The 13,129-nt window shown below is 51.2% G+C and overlaps 5 protein-coding genes across 5 annotated transcripts; 4 read left to right on the forward strand and 1 right to left on the reverse strand.

Annotated features, from left to right (window-relative positions):
* Nucleotides 1-2,710: 2,710 nt before the first annotated feature.
* BCR38DRAFT_506002 (uncharacterized protein) lies at nt 2,711-4,296 on the forward strand (the record flags this gene model as incomplete). Its single annotated transcript, XM_040864933.1, has 2 exons — nt 2,711-2,952; nt 3,017-4,296. Exons 1-2 carry the CDS (start codon nt 2,718-2,720, stop codon nt 4,294-4,296), a joined length of 1,515 nt encoding a protein of 504 aa, XP_040709764.1. The 5' UTR covers nt 2,711-2,717.
* Nucleotides 4,297-5,819: 1,523 nt separating this feature from the next.
* On the reverse strand, nt 5,820-8,558 carry BCR38DRAFT_452225 (uncharacterized protein). Its single transcript, XM_040861509.1, has 6 exons — nt 8,395-8,558; nt 8,176-8,332; nt 7,425-8,109; nt 7,268-7,360; nt 7,051-7,214; nt 5,820-6,992 (listed from the first exon to the last, which is right to left on the reverse strand). The coding sequence occupies exons 1-6, from the start codon at nt 8,414-8,416 to the stop codon at nt 5,987-5,989; spliced, it is 2,127 nt and encodes a 708-aa protein (XP_040709765.1). The 5' UTR covers nt 8,417-8,558; the 3' UTR covers nt 5,820-5,986.
* A 151-nt stretch (nt 8,559-8,709) lies between these two features.
* BCR38DRAFT_479074 (uncharacterized protein) lies at nt 8,710-10,039 on the forward strand (the record flags this gene model as incomplete). The annotated part of the gene is made up of 4 exons (XM_040863132.1): nt 8,710-9,243; nt 9,417-9,565; nt 9,629-9,703; nt 9,872-10,039. The coding sequence occupies exons 1-4, from the start codon at nt 9,177-9,179 to the stop codon at nt 10,037-10,039; spliced, it is 459 nt and encodes a 152-aa protein (XP_040709766.1). The 5' UTR covers nt 8,710-9,176.
* Nucleotides 10,040-11,911: 1,872 nt separating this feature from the next.
* BCR38DRAFT_491050 (uncharacterized protein) lies at nt 11,912-12,250 on the forward strand (the record flags this gene model as incomplete). Its single annotated transcript, XM_040864609.1, has 1 exon — nt 11,912-12,250. One exon carries the CDS (start codon nt 11,912-11,914, stop codon nt 12,248-12,250), a length of 339 nt encoding a protein of 112 aa, XP_040709767.1.
* Nucleotides 12,251-12,719: 469 nt separating this feature from the next.
* BCR38DRAFT_452230 (uncharacterized protein) lies at nt 12,720-13,073 on the forward strand. Its single transcript, XM_040861510.1, has one exon. It carries the CDS (start codon nt 12,850-12,852, stop codon nt 13,063-13,065), a length of 216 nt encoding a protein of 71 aa, XP_040709768.1. The 5' UTR covers nt 12,720-12,849; the 3' UTR covers nt 13,066-13,073.
* The last annotated feature ends 56 nt before the right edge of the window (nt 13,074-13,129 follow it).

Below are 13,129 nucleotides of genomic sequence, written 5' to 3' on the forward strand. Positions count from 1 at the left end.
CTGCAGCGACAGATTGAAAGGCATTAAAGATGGATACTGCCGCTAATTTTGCCTTGAAATGAGCAGATTGATGGTCATGAAGTGACTGCAGCAATAGGATTTCTCTGGATGATTCATTTTTCATTTCCCCAAAGCTTTCCAGTACATAATTAAGCAGCTGCTATAGGATTTTACACTAGGCGTCTGGTTCGACGCGCCATTTTAAGACAGCAGTTCCGAGTTTCAACAACGCGAGTAGTCCTTGGAACCGGGCCAGAGATAACGCGACGCTTTGGTGTCTTTTCCGTCGCACCAAGACACCGAGAGCAGACTGCAAACCCCCTACGTTGCCTCGAAGCTCGGCACTGTTGAGTGCTATAGTGCTAAATTGAATCGTAAGACAGCTGTATGATGGGCAAACCACTTACAGCGCACCGCAGACTTCTAAACCTGGATGTACTAACATGTGAAGGAAGATATCCATCCTCGCCCAGTTCACACCTCACAAATGAAAGAAATGGAATAGAGAAGGCATGACGTAGCCTAGCGTCCGCACTGCAACACACAGCAACCCTGTCTAGTATACCCTGAACCGGCAATTCTTGTCCGGCAATATCTGACCAGTCGCCTATATTTGAGACTTATCATTACCAAGCGATCGAGGCAGGGATTCTATTGTGGGATTCTTCTTCTGCTTGACATCTGTCTGCGCCATAGCTTAGAAGAGTGGTCGTTCGAAGGCCAGAAACAGACGACGACGCGACCCAATGCCTACTATTCCAAATCGCGCGGGCGTGGATAGACGTCATCGTTGCTTCGATGTCTAGCGTGGTCAGGTAGCACTCATGACAGGCATTTTTTCTGCATTGCTTTAGGAGTGGGAGGGAACCTGCATGTCGGTCGGGACGTTGATGTATAGAGCAGGTGACAGTCAGGCATCCCAAAATAGAAGGTAGCTGGTCAATCGTGGACCACGCAACAACAAGAGCGTACGCCAACCAGCGAGTGCACGAGTGTATTGTAGTGGGACACTGCATGTGTATGTACTTGCCGCATTATCTACTCGCTCATCCACGAGCCTCAGACAGATGGAAAAGATAATAGCTTTTCGTGTGGGGGCCAACTTCCAAAGTTGTACACGACAACCGTGATGCGATGCTTCATGTATGGCAATCTGATAGCTCATGCATGACAATCAGTGCAGCTCGGGATATTTTCCTATCTAGTTTCTAGGGCTCGAAGTGCCGAGAGTACCGAATGGCCCGACCACTAGCGCGCAGCACGCAGCACGTCAACAAGCCCGCATTCATGATCTGCGCTGTGCCCGAGTTAAAAGCAACCTCACATCCGGGCCAAGCTCCGGAATTGGCAACTTGTATGCGTTCCAAACTATTCTGGCAGCTGGCAACTCTGTTGATGCGATAACATGGAGAAGTGGTGGAAGCAAGACGAATAATCAATCTAAATAATTGATACTGGCTGATTGGAAGTGATTTTCGACATGTGATACAGAACTTGTTCTCGCTGGCAGCATGCTTTGGAGTTTGGTTTTCGTTCGTTCAGAATTTGTACTCACTTATTTATAGTATAGCTAGCTGCTTGCACTCGTGTGTGATATGTCGCCACGTCTATTATATTGTGTCTCGAACAATTCACGATGTGTGCGGCCTGTTCGATGATTGCAATGCAGAAGAGCGCTCCTCCCGAGGCGTGTATAAGGTAACCAATCGTAGAACACCGACGAGTCTGGGAGCATTGCCACGAATATTCTTCTTCTGGGAAGGTACCATTCCGTAGAACAGCACCATCCATTAGGTCGAGGGAAACGAACGTCGATGTACTTTGCCATGTGTTTTACAAAGAGGTGATTTTTTAATTGGGTATGAGGTATGTTACTGTATTTTCCTTTTTCATAGCAATATGCATCACATGTATGATCTTGGCCAAACCCGGTGGAAGCGATGCAGAGTTGCGTCGACAAGCACTTAGGTACGTCAGAACATGACCTCGAAACCAGAGACAAGCATGTTATCAAACTCGCCTCGCTCTATCGGCCATAAACCAACAACCGACGTAGCGTGCAGATATCTCAATACTGTCCAGGGGCAGACTGTTTTCCAGGGGCTCTTATCATTTTGCGTTGCAGATTATACCATGCAGGATGTGGGTTGATCTGCGCCTTTTTCTCTTCTCCTAGTCTCAACAGCTCGAATAGGCCAAGACAGAGCCTACTACTCAAAGAAGTCTTCCATGATGCAAGATATCGCGCCATGTCCGTTGCAGCAGCGTTCATACCTGCATATCTGGCCTATACACTCCACCCCAGATTAACGGTAGGTAGATGATAAGCTGGCACACCCAAGAATCACGACTTGACAACTTGGTAGCACTTCCGCGCTGTGTAGTGTGCATCTGTTCTCCTCGCGATGAAACCGTCTCCTGCCCGATGACGATCTTGAAGATAAGAGTCAACATGAAGAGAAGATGCTGCGGATCGACAGTGTGACCTACTCGTACCAGCAGCTGGGTAGAGCGCCAGTACTCGTGCCCAAGGGAGACGATGGTGCTGTCGACAACTACTTAAGTGGTCTTCAATGCCGTCTACAAGTCTTTTACATCAACCAAGCTCAGGCAGACTCAGACAAGCCCAGGAAATTCTCACTTCGGTATTATTCTTCGCCATTTTGGCCACCACCACCACCATCACCACCATCCTCTTATCTTGAGATCCCCGGTCCATGATGTCTGACTCGATGGAAAAGGTCAACTCGGCTGGCTTTTCTCGAAGCAGCCATGAAGTGTTTCGTCAGCCGTACGAGCCAAGTACGACGACGGTGGCGGGATCATCCAACGCCTCGACACGGTCCGCCGGAAAGGTGTCTGAGGAAAAGATAGAACAACCCTCCGAGGCGGTGCCCGAGAAGGCCGTTCTTCCCGATCAGCTGGGAAGTGAGCTTAGCCGCAAGGTTCGTCGTAAGTCTAGACCAACCTGTCTATATTGTATATATTGCATCGTGAAACTGACGAGAGACAACAGACAAGTACGCATCTTCGTACCGCAAAATTTTTGGGTTCATCTTTACGGCCAACCTGTCGGTGTTCCTCGCCTTCTTGATAGACGCAAGGGGTTCCCCTGAGTCCCGCACTGTGGGTAATGCGGCGTCGGCCAACCTGATGGTGTCGATCCTGTTCCGACAGGAAGAATGGGTCAACGCGTGGTATGAGTTGTTCACCTGCGTCCCGCACTCGTGGCCCCTCAGCATCCGCAAGCGTTTGGCGAAGGTTTTCCACTACGGCGGCTGCCACAGCGGTGCAGGCACGGCAGCCGTGGTCTGGTACCTTCTGTACACAGTGCTGGCCACTAAAGAGTATGTGGCAGATCGGCAGAAGGACACTCTCGTCAACATGATCACGAGCTGGATCCTGGTCTTCATGTTCCTCGTCATCTTGACATCGGCCCACCCCGACATTCGCCGCAAGTTCCACGACCACTTCGAGGCTTTCCACCGTTTCTCGGGCTGGACGGCGTTGGTGACGTTTTGGATTCACAACATCTTCTCGGGACGCATCACGGCACGGCAATGGGAGTCCACCCTGGGCTATGTTTTGGTTCGCTCGCCCAACTTCTGGTTCATCTGCATCACGACGTTCTGCAACCTGGCCTCCTGGTCACGTCTCCGCCACCGTGTTGTCTACCCCGAGAAGTTGTCGGACCACGCCACCCGTTTGCATTTCAAGTACCGCGGCATGGCCCCCTTCTACGGACTCAAGCTCAGCGACAAGCCCATGACGGAATGGCATGCATTCGCTACCATCCCCGACATCGACCCCGAGTCCGGCAAGATCAACGGCTTCAGCGTCGTCGTCAGCAACGCCGGCGACTGGACCAAGAAGCAAATCATGTCTCCCAACGAGCGCAAGCTGTGGGTTCGTGGCGCCCCTCTCCATGGTCTGCTCTACACTTCGCGCCTCTTCAAGAGTATTGTTGTCGTTGCCACCGGCTCCGGAATCGGCCCTTGTCTCTCCCTGCTCTTTGCCGACGTCACACCCCGTCGTGTGCTCTGGAGCGCTAGGAAGCCACTCCAAACCTACGGTCCCAAGGTTGTGTCCGAGGTGCAGAGAGCGGACCCCAATGCCGTCATTTGGGATACCACCGAGAGGGGGTACCCCAACATCGTCGAGGAGACGTACCAGCTAGTCCACGAGTCCAATGCCGAGGCTGTCTTCATCATCTCGAACCCAAAGGTCACAGAGAAGGTCGTCTTTGGCATGCAGACTCGGGGTGTTCCCGCGTACGGCGCCATCTTCGATTCTTAAGTCGAGACCACTGGACACATCTGGGGTGAAAAGGGGTGGTTGGGAACTCCTCACTCACTTTTCGCTGCCCTGCTGCAGCAAACGATTTGTGTCGAGCTTGAAATTTGACAATAGTATCAGATGTTTGGGGTGAAGACGATAGACCAATAGGATCTGATTGATAGATGACATTTACGATGGAAGAACGAGGATAGAGACGTGGATTTCAGTGCTGGGCTATAAATGTTCCACAAGAGATGGAAACAACGTCTGAGAACTTCGACAGGACCTGGATCCCCTGCTGCATGACGCAGCGGGGTGGGGTCCGCCGCTACTGTATCCTAAAATTATAGGCTTCCTCTCACTTTCCCAATGCTTAGATAGATATGCTCATTACACTTACGATTTCATACTCTGTCGGCGTTCAATCTTGCGTAGATACAGAGCATCTTAGCAATTCTACCCAATCTGGTCTTGTTTGCATGTGATTGTTCATAGATCACCTGGCAACCCACCCATAGCAGTAGCGTGTTTAGGGATCCGGATGCTGGTCGTCGGTGGCTATCGGGCGGGTTCGCGTCGCTTTCAGGGGATAGGAGTCTCCAACATTTGATCTCGCTTACTCCACTTTCATTATACTCCAGCGGTGTGCGTGACAGGACCCGGGGCCTCCGGCAGAAGACCATGTATTACGCTTATTATCCGGCCGCACGAGCACCCTATAAGAGTGTCGTTGTAATGGAAACTTTTGTGGTACCAGTTGAAGCCTCTATGTCCAAATATCACTCTTAAGGTGGGGCAGCCGGGCCTTATCTTGACGCCGAGTTGTCTATACGTCTCAGTGGCCCCGCTACCGTCTCTCACCATCTCTTAATTATTTCCTTGGCTCGTTGCTTCAGAGTTTTGCTAGGCTTTTATACTATCTATAGGAGGAATTTGGGGCATACAAGTTTATTCTCCACCTATTGCACTTAGGCTTCTCATTGACAGTCGGCTGGCAGATCTCAAGATGGAGCATAGTGGTATTTCTTTATTTGTCAATAAAAAGCCTAAAAATATCCGCTAGATCATTGTTCGAAGAGCAGACTGTCGCTGCAGTAAGCTTCCGTTTCCAGTAGCAGTGGTTCTCTGCAGCTTCTAAACACAATTGCGTTCGGAGAGCCAGGCACGCGAGAAATCTCTCACTCACAGCATGAGCACATTCCCGTCTGGCCTCAGTCAACACTAGAATAACAAATATCAAATTCACTGATAATTACTAAGTTGGAATATACGCCGAGGTTCAAACAAAGTTCATGTCACTGCAGAGCCATGGATTACTTAACCTATTGCAGGTTGTCAATTGCTATTGGATACCAACTCTCGGCTTTCGTTAGCCAGATGATATCAGTTAGATGGGAAGGTACGGCCAAGCGTAGGGCTACAAAACCCCGCTTCAAACCAGAAGTAACCATCATAGAAGAAGAAAAAAAAACATCCTTTTTTGGCCTTGATATATAAATCTCAGTTATCCAAAAGCGACGGCGTCTCGGAGCATACCACGAGCCTGGGGCTACCTCGATTTGACTTGAGTAAACACCAAGGTTTGTTGGAATGCTGATTACGCAGAGTATCGCTGGTTTATCTAGCTCGTAATCTACCAAATTTATGTTACCAGTACTTACGGTCCTCCCTATTAAACCTTCAAGAAGTTGCCAAACCATATGCGCCGCTATGCACCACTTGCAGCAAGATCAAACCGCTCCAGTAGAATGTCCAAGCTGCAGGTACAAAGCGCAATGCCATCCACAATAACCTTGCCACCCAACTCAACCCACCTCTGACCCACCGCCGGGTTGCGTCCGACGTCAATACGGCTAGTCTCTAAAGTACAGTTACACGCCTCTTCACCACTCAAAACCCACACTTTCAAGACATCAATACTCGTCGAAACGGCCACCCGCCCGACGGGATCCAAGAGGTCAGGATTGGCTGTGTCAGCCGTCTCGAGTGCCTTTAAGACCGCCACAGCGTGCGAAACCGCCTGTCTCCCATCTTTCGAGGCTCTCCAATCGCGTACTTGCTTGCTGTGCCCTATTGTCCCAGCAGGATCAGGCATGGCATTCTGATCTGAATCCTGGGATAGTATGTGAGGATCAGCGTACAGCCGCAAACTAAGGAGGTGAAAGACAAGCGTCGCTCCAAAGATGAAAGACGACGCTCGTGCGAGGGCCGCCGTTCGCCATGCCGGCTGACTTTCGTCCTCGTCTTTACGGTATGCGCGTAGCGGGAAGTCCTTGATCTTAAAGTCTGGGCTCCGGCTCTGCGCAGTGAGTTGTCCGGAGATGCGGTCCAAGTGAAGTTTCCATACATTCAGCGTGTCTAAAATTGAATCTCGGGCACTACCAGCCGGCTGTGCGACTATCATGTCAATGTGGCGTAGTTGAACAACATTCCAGACCCTTTGGGACATTCCACAAAGACCAATGTGGATGTCTTCAACGAGGAGCATCGTAGTCATAGAATGAGGCGAGTTGTGGAGCATGCTAGACAACTTGTGCTCGGCACGCCCCGCCGTATCCTCGGGGTAACGCTTGTAGAAGATATCAAGGCCGTAAGCGTTTGCTAGCGCGAAGGAGCACGGTAACCCAATGTCAAGCTCTTCGGGCTGAACGTTGAGTGGCTGGTTACATAAGATGGTGAGGTAGGTGTCAGCCTTGAACAGATAGAAACACAACCTGGCGAGTGTCATGTTAATGAGACCCACCCTGTTCCATTTGAAGACCAGCAACGCACCTGTTCCATTCCTGCTGTGTCTTCTGGACATACGGTAGAAACGTGCCAGGGAAATGGGTGTTTTGTTGGTATGCCGCAGATTTGGAGCTGAACATTCCCACCCGCCGCAGTAGGGAGACGAACAAGCTATGGAGAAGAACCACTCTTGTTAGAGTTTCCTCTTTCTGGACAGTCGTCAGTCACTCAGCCGTGGAGCCCGGGTGAGATAATCACCAACCCCAGCGTAGAGTCCGAAGATGACATTGAGGAGAACTGCTTCGTAGAGCTTAATTGGCCAGGCCTTTCCCCGGACATTCGCTCCTGGATTGGACTGTACGTCATAGGTCAGAGTCAATTGATACTTGATAGCAGAGCCAACGGACACAGGAACATACCATTTCCACAAAGAACCGATCTACCAGGAGGTTGTGAGTTGCCAGAGCAAGGTCCATGGAGTCTTCCGACCCCTCCAGCCAGGAAGCGATCATGACTATGGATGCGGAAACGGCAAGAGACTCTGTCTCTATGTCAAAGGAGGGAGCGTGTAGGATCAGCCAATGTGGATGGAAACGTTCAAAATACAACGTGGAACAACTGGAGACCCAGTACTTCAATTCATCCGATGCCTTGAGATCTGCCTCGAGAGATGCAGGGCTCCTGGTCACGATGCGACGGAACGATTCCTCCAACCCGTCATTGCCGTAGTGCCAATGTAGAGATGTCTCGTCTGAGACGAGTAGACGGCTGTCGTCCGCATCTCGAGAGGCAGGTGCAGTCTGGATAGTCAAAGACCGTAAAAAGTCGGTGGTAATCTGGGCGTGCAGTTCATCTTTGCCTCCTCGAGTCGTCGCACCTAACGGCGCGGCGGTTGCGCCTCCGGCACCGACAGTGGATGCATTGCTGGAGCTTCCGGCGGTGTCGCCAAAGGTGCAATTGACTCCACGTTTCCCACACAGTGAGCACTGCGGACCTCCGCTGCACTTGAGCTTGGATCTGTGGCACTCATCGCAAGCTCTTGCCCTGCGGCTGGCTGGGGCCGTTGTCGCGACGTGTAGGTTGGCGTGGCGTCGAAGCAGATCACTGGGATTCATGTCAGTGACTCACTGACGAAGGCCATAGTCCGTGGGTTCGTCGCCCCAGCCCTACCTGCGAGTAAAGGAGCGGTGGCAGACGTGGCAAGTATACGAGGGTTTCTGATGCGTAGCCTGGTGCCGCCGCAAATGTTCTTTGCGTATGAAAGCTTTCCCACAGTGACACACATGTTGTGCAGGGGTTGTGCCAGTTCCACCTGGGGCCGTGGAGACTGCCGGCAGTGAACCTGATTTAGGATCCCAGTATGATATAGGGCCGCATCATGTTACTTACATTGGTCATCGTCTGCTGACATTGTTGCGTGTCAGTGTCCTGGAGCCCGAGGACCCCGAGTGCCGACAGCTCGGCCAGCAAGTGGGCAGAATGTTAAGGCTTGCTATGATTGCAAAGACGTCAACAAGTCGTTGTGGGATTGATTTCAATGGCGCGCATCCGACTGTACACGATGAGGTTCTTGGTGTGGCTACGGCGAGTTGGAGATCCGACAGTGGGTCCTGCTGGCCAACCCCTAGAACGAATCAAATGGCACAACGCACCCCCCTGCCTGGACGGATTACCAACATCACTTTATTTACCATTCCACATGTACTGAGACATCCCACTCGGCCCGAGATCCCTCCCCTGGGAACCTCAACAGGTGTCACTATATCCTGTCAACTTACTCCAAGCCTGGGAATGGGGATCCTGGGCGCAAAGCGAAATGAGTTGAGACGCAGCTTTGCAGTTATCAAGTCCGAGGTAACCCTGGTAAATGCCAGCCCTACAGCAGACAAATCAAATGCCGGTTTTCAGGTACATCCCTGAGGCTTTCTCAGCTCCATCTAACATGGTTTGCACCTGAACCTTTCTTGAGATATGAAGTCGGCAGTGATTTCTCACTTCAGCATGAACACAGGTCTCTGCAAACATTCTTCGACATCTTCACTTCCAGTCAAGTTCACAATAGCACGTCTCTCCGCCACAGTCAACTTCTTCCCGTTCCATCTGGGCCGTCCCACCTTCACCTGTTCCTCCAAGAAAACACCACGTCTATAGCGCATCCTCCACCGAGCACCATGGCCACTGCCATCAAGAATGTCGCTATTGCAGGCGCTTCTGGCACCCTGGGCTCTGTGCTCCCTGGTAAGCTGTCAACTCAGTCAAGTTCAACATCACCGTCATCAGGCGCCAAGGCTCCCAGACCACGTTCCTGTCTGGCACCAAAATCACGGTGCCTCCAGGACCTCTTTGATCTCGGCTCTGAAGGGAAGCCGCTATCGTGTCCCACCGTGACTACACTGGCTGTCTAAGAACAGATCGCCCTGGTAGACGCCGCCGAAGTCGCTGGCGTGAAGCGTATCATCCCGTATCAACTCAGCTCTGCTCCCCACAACCCCAAGATCTGCTGCCCGTCTACGGGCCCAAGGTCAAGTCCAGCTTATCTTCCCAGCTCAACTACACTATGGTGTACAACGGCGCCTTCTTGGACTGGGGTCTCAAGTACAACTTTCTGCTTGATCTGTCTTAGTATGAGCCTAACCTTATCAATGGCGGAGATCAGCTATTCAGCGTCACCGCTTTGTCCAGAGTGACCGACGCCGTGGTGAGCATCTTGAACGACCGAGATGAGACCAAAAACCGCACCATTTGCGGCACGATATTGTCGTCTCGCAGAGCAAGTTACTGGACCTGGCCAAAAGGTGGCCCCCTCCAAGCCATGGGCGCCAGTCACTGCCAAGCTTGACGATATGGTGGCTAAGGTGTATGCCAGACTGGCACAGGGCTGCTGGACATAGAGACTTTAGCACCCTGTCTCTTCCGAGCCATCATGGATCCTGCTTGTGGTGGCAAGTTCGAGAAGACGGATAATGATCTGCTGGGCATCAAGGGCATTTTGGAGGAGGACATAGTTGAGATTCTGAGGCCACTACTAAAGTAGATTTATGGCTTTCATGGCATGAATGGGTGGAAGTACAGGACACTAGATGGTATCAGCAGGATGACTTCCATGGTTTGGGAAAAGAGGGAGTCTTATACAAGACTTCCTACCAGACTTCCCAGTGCAAAGTCGTTACTATCATCCAAGTAGCAGGAAGCTGGTATGCGATCTGACCATCTGAAACACCTCATATCAAGTCCAACCAGGCTATAGAACAGCGGGACACCACGGCAGATGTCGGTAATGACTGCCACAATACATGAAACGCTATCATATCACTCATTACCATGGGTGTAGTGAACACTTCACACTGCTCGCCTGGGCAGTTCTTGCGGTAGTGCACAGTGCTACCAGAGGCCTGTACTGACGCATCGCTACGCTTTCAGGGCAGATCTCAAGGGAACCATACTGTTTTTACTTTCATCATCCAATTGAAATTTGGCCAACCATGGAGATATTACGAAACAGACGATACAGTGGCCGTTTCCTTTATATATTGGCTCATAAGCGGGGTTTGGGTTCTAAGTTAGGTTTGAACATCCTAGCACACAAGCTGGCAGCACCTCTGCAGTGGCACGCTGCCTGAGAGTTGTATTGGAACCTGCCCACCATTCCAGATCTCATTATTTGCCTCTCACCTGCGCATTTAAAAGCATAGTTTCACCGCAATTGTCGGCACCAGCGGTAGCAGCTATTATATGAGTCGGAGAATCTGAGTATTTTGTTCTGTTTTTCTATGTCTGTATGAGCAGATCTAGCAAGCTATGAACATACCAAATCGTATAGAGCGCGATTCCCGCCACTCGAAACGAACCCAGTCAATAACGCTCATCGCTGCTGACTATTTTGACAAGGCCATCTGATATTCACAGTATGCCGTCAGGAATTATGGTACCGGCGCAGGAGATGCCATTATTTCAGCGCCTAAAAGCTTCAAAGCGGTAGCCAATCGTGAACTCGAAATCGCGAAGCTCACTTCGTTCGGTCCGACCAGTTGAAGCTCAGCCTGTCGCACTGGCTGCACCGTCTCTATCAGATTCGGGACAGAAAAAGCAAAAGCAAAGTTAACAACGAACAAAACTGGACATACAGCAACGGACGTCTCTTCCCGCTAGCAATCAGAAGCCCACTTCTGCCTTCGCCTGCATTCGACCAAATCCTCCCTCATATCCAAGCCCGAAGTCGGACCCCCTATCCAGCCAGTCCAGCCTGTCCCTTCATTCCATTGGCCTTGATCAAAATCAATTTGATGCCTGGCCCCGTCTTCAACACTGCCCCAGCACGACTGATCAATGACCTCTCCCAGTTTGCACACGCATCCCTAATTCCAAGCTCTATACCCACCTATCTGCCTTCCACAAATAACAGATACCCTCCAGTTCTCCCCTCAGATGTTCCACGTCAAGATACCTATACCGAGTATTTCGCAAGCCTCCTGCAGGATGAAATATCGTTGCAGCACAGCGAGAACGAGTCAGTGGCCCTGTTCGGCCATCCAGTCAGCATCAACTTGTATGACCAGTCATCGCTATGTACTTTTCAGTCCCAGGATTGAGGAAGAACTCGCCTTTCGTCGCGGGAAGACGACGCCGTCCGGCTCCGTCTACTTAGTTATGATCGCTTCAGATCATTGCTTGGCACAAGCAAGCCAGACGTTGGCATCCCCCGTCGCCCTTGGACTGGTCACATATTCAAAGTTCATGTCATCAGCGTCTTGAAGCGATATAGACACTGCTCGTTCTGGTACGTGGACTCACCGCCAACAATGTGGACCTGAAATCTTGGGACCAAATTCAACTGCGCGACCTTCTTGTCGAGTTGCAACGGAGATTCAATATCCAATTCCCAGTGCTAATGGAGCGGTTTGCCCCCATGCAGCAGGCTGTACTCATCACTAGCCGAGATCTGCAATACGCAGCCCTGGAGGCGGCCCACGCCCACGACAGAAGGGCCGCCCAGCCGTATGCTGTGAACCACGACTGGATCCAGTCTATGTTTTTGCCAATGGCGATAGATTGTGAGGAACAGTTCCTGCTCAACCCTGAAATCTTCCGTCGGCAGTTCTTTGACCAAAAATTGAACTGGGAGCAGAAGAAAGCCGTAGAAAGCATCTGTTTGCAGGACTATTGTGCCCTATCGTACCTCGTATTGGGGCCGCCGGGCACGGAAAAGACCAGAACTCTCATCAAGATAGCTTTGCAGCTTGTGTAAAACGTGGAATACGTCTCGCATATACTCATCTGTGCACCGTCAGACTTGGCTGCTGATACCTTGGCCGAGCAACTGAGAAGTCACCGCACCCCCCATGAGCTTCAAGGTTGAACCGGCCATCTCGAACCTTTGCTGAAGTACCGGCTTCTCCTCTGGCTTATTATTGCATCCATAACCACGTATTAATCCCCCAGATCTCGGCAAGCGTTGGAGCCAGAAGCTCTCATACCAATTTATGTCGTGGCACCGCTCATCGAAGCCGACGAGTGCGTATTTAGAGCTTCATCATAGCTGGAGATAAGCATCAACTTGGATTGTGAATGTCACTTCCGCATGCACCGTTGCAGACATCCCTCTTTAGTCGCCTTTTCTTCCCGCCCTGTCTGCTCGAAGCAATCCCTCACCCGAGGCAGCAACAACACTGTCCCCCCGTCGCTGACCAGATCCATGCTGTCGACATTGCGGCCACCGTTACCCAACCTCATCGGAAATTATCGTTCACACCCTGCGATTCTCGCTGTGCCATCCCACGTTCCAAGACCAAATTCTTCGAGAAGGACATAGAAAGGGGCTGGAGCATAATCAGAGAGCCCAACAAAATGAACGTTGCGCTGACCAGGGCCAAATTTGGGTTGATTGTTCTGGGCAGGAGTGGAGTCTTGGATCCTGACGAGGACTGGAAAGCTGTAATGGCGTTTTATGACCGCAACGGGCTGGTGACTGGGGAGGAAAACCTCGCAGCGCCTCGTGATGAGGACCAGGCCGGTTTCACGCGGTTGGAAAAAGTTCTACTGGCGGCTGAAATCTATGAGTAAAATGGTCGAGCTAGGCTCATCAGAGGAGTGGAACAGCAGGACGAGATGTGGGCCAATGCGCTGT

This window comes from Pseudomassariella vexata (assembly GCF_002105095.1).
Source record: "Pseudomassariella vexata strain CBS 129021 chromosome Unknown BCR38scaffold_26, whole genome shotgun sequence".
Classification (NCBI taxonomy): domain Eukaryota; kingdom Fungi; phylum Ascomycota; class Sordariomycetes; order Amphisphaeriales; family Pseudomassariaceae; genus Pseudomassariella; species Pseudomassariella vexata.

Excerpts from the sequence above, each read along its gene's own strand:
- BCR38DRAFT_452225 (XM_040861509.1), bottom strand. The coding sequence starts at position 8,416 with ATGTCAGCAGACGATGACCAAT. Across the intron at positions 7,361-7,424 it reads ATCGGTTCTTTGTGGAAATG|TCCAATCCAGGAGCGAATGT; the intron begins GTATGTTCCTGT and ends TATGACGTACAG. Across the intron at positions 6,993-7,050 it reads ACACAGCAGGAATGGAACAG|GTTGTGTTTCTATCTGTTCA; the intron begins GTGCGTTGCTGG and ends GACACTCGCCAG.
- BCR38DRAFT_452230 (XM_040861510.1), top strand. The coding sequence starts at position 12,850 with ATGAACGTTGCGCTGACCAGGGCCAAATTTGGGTTGATTGTTCTGGGC.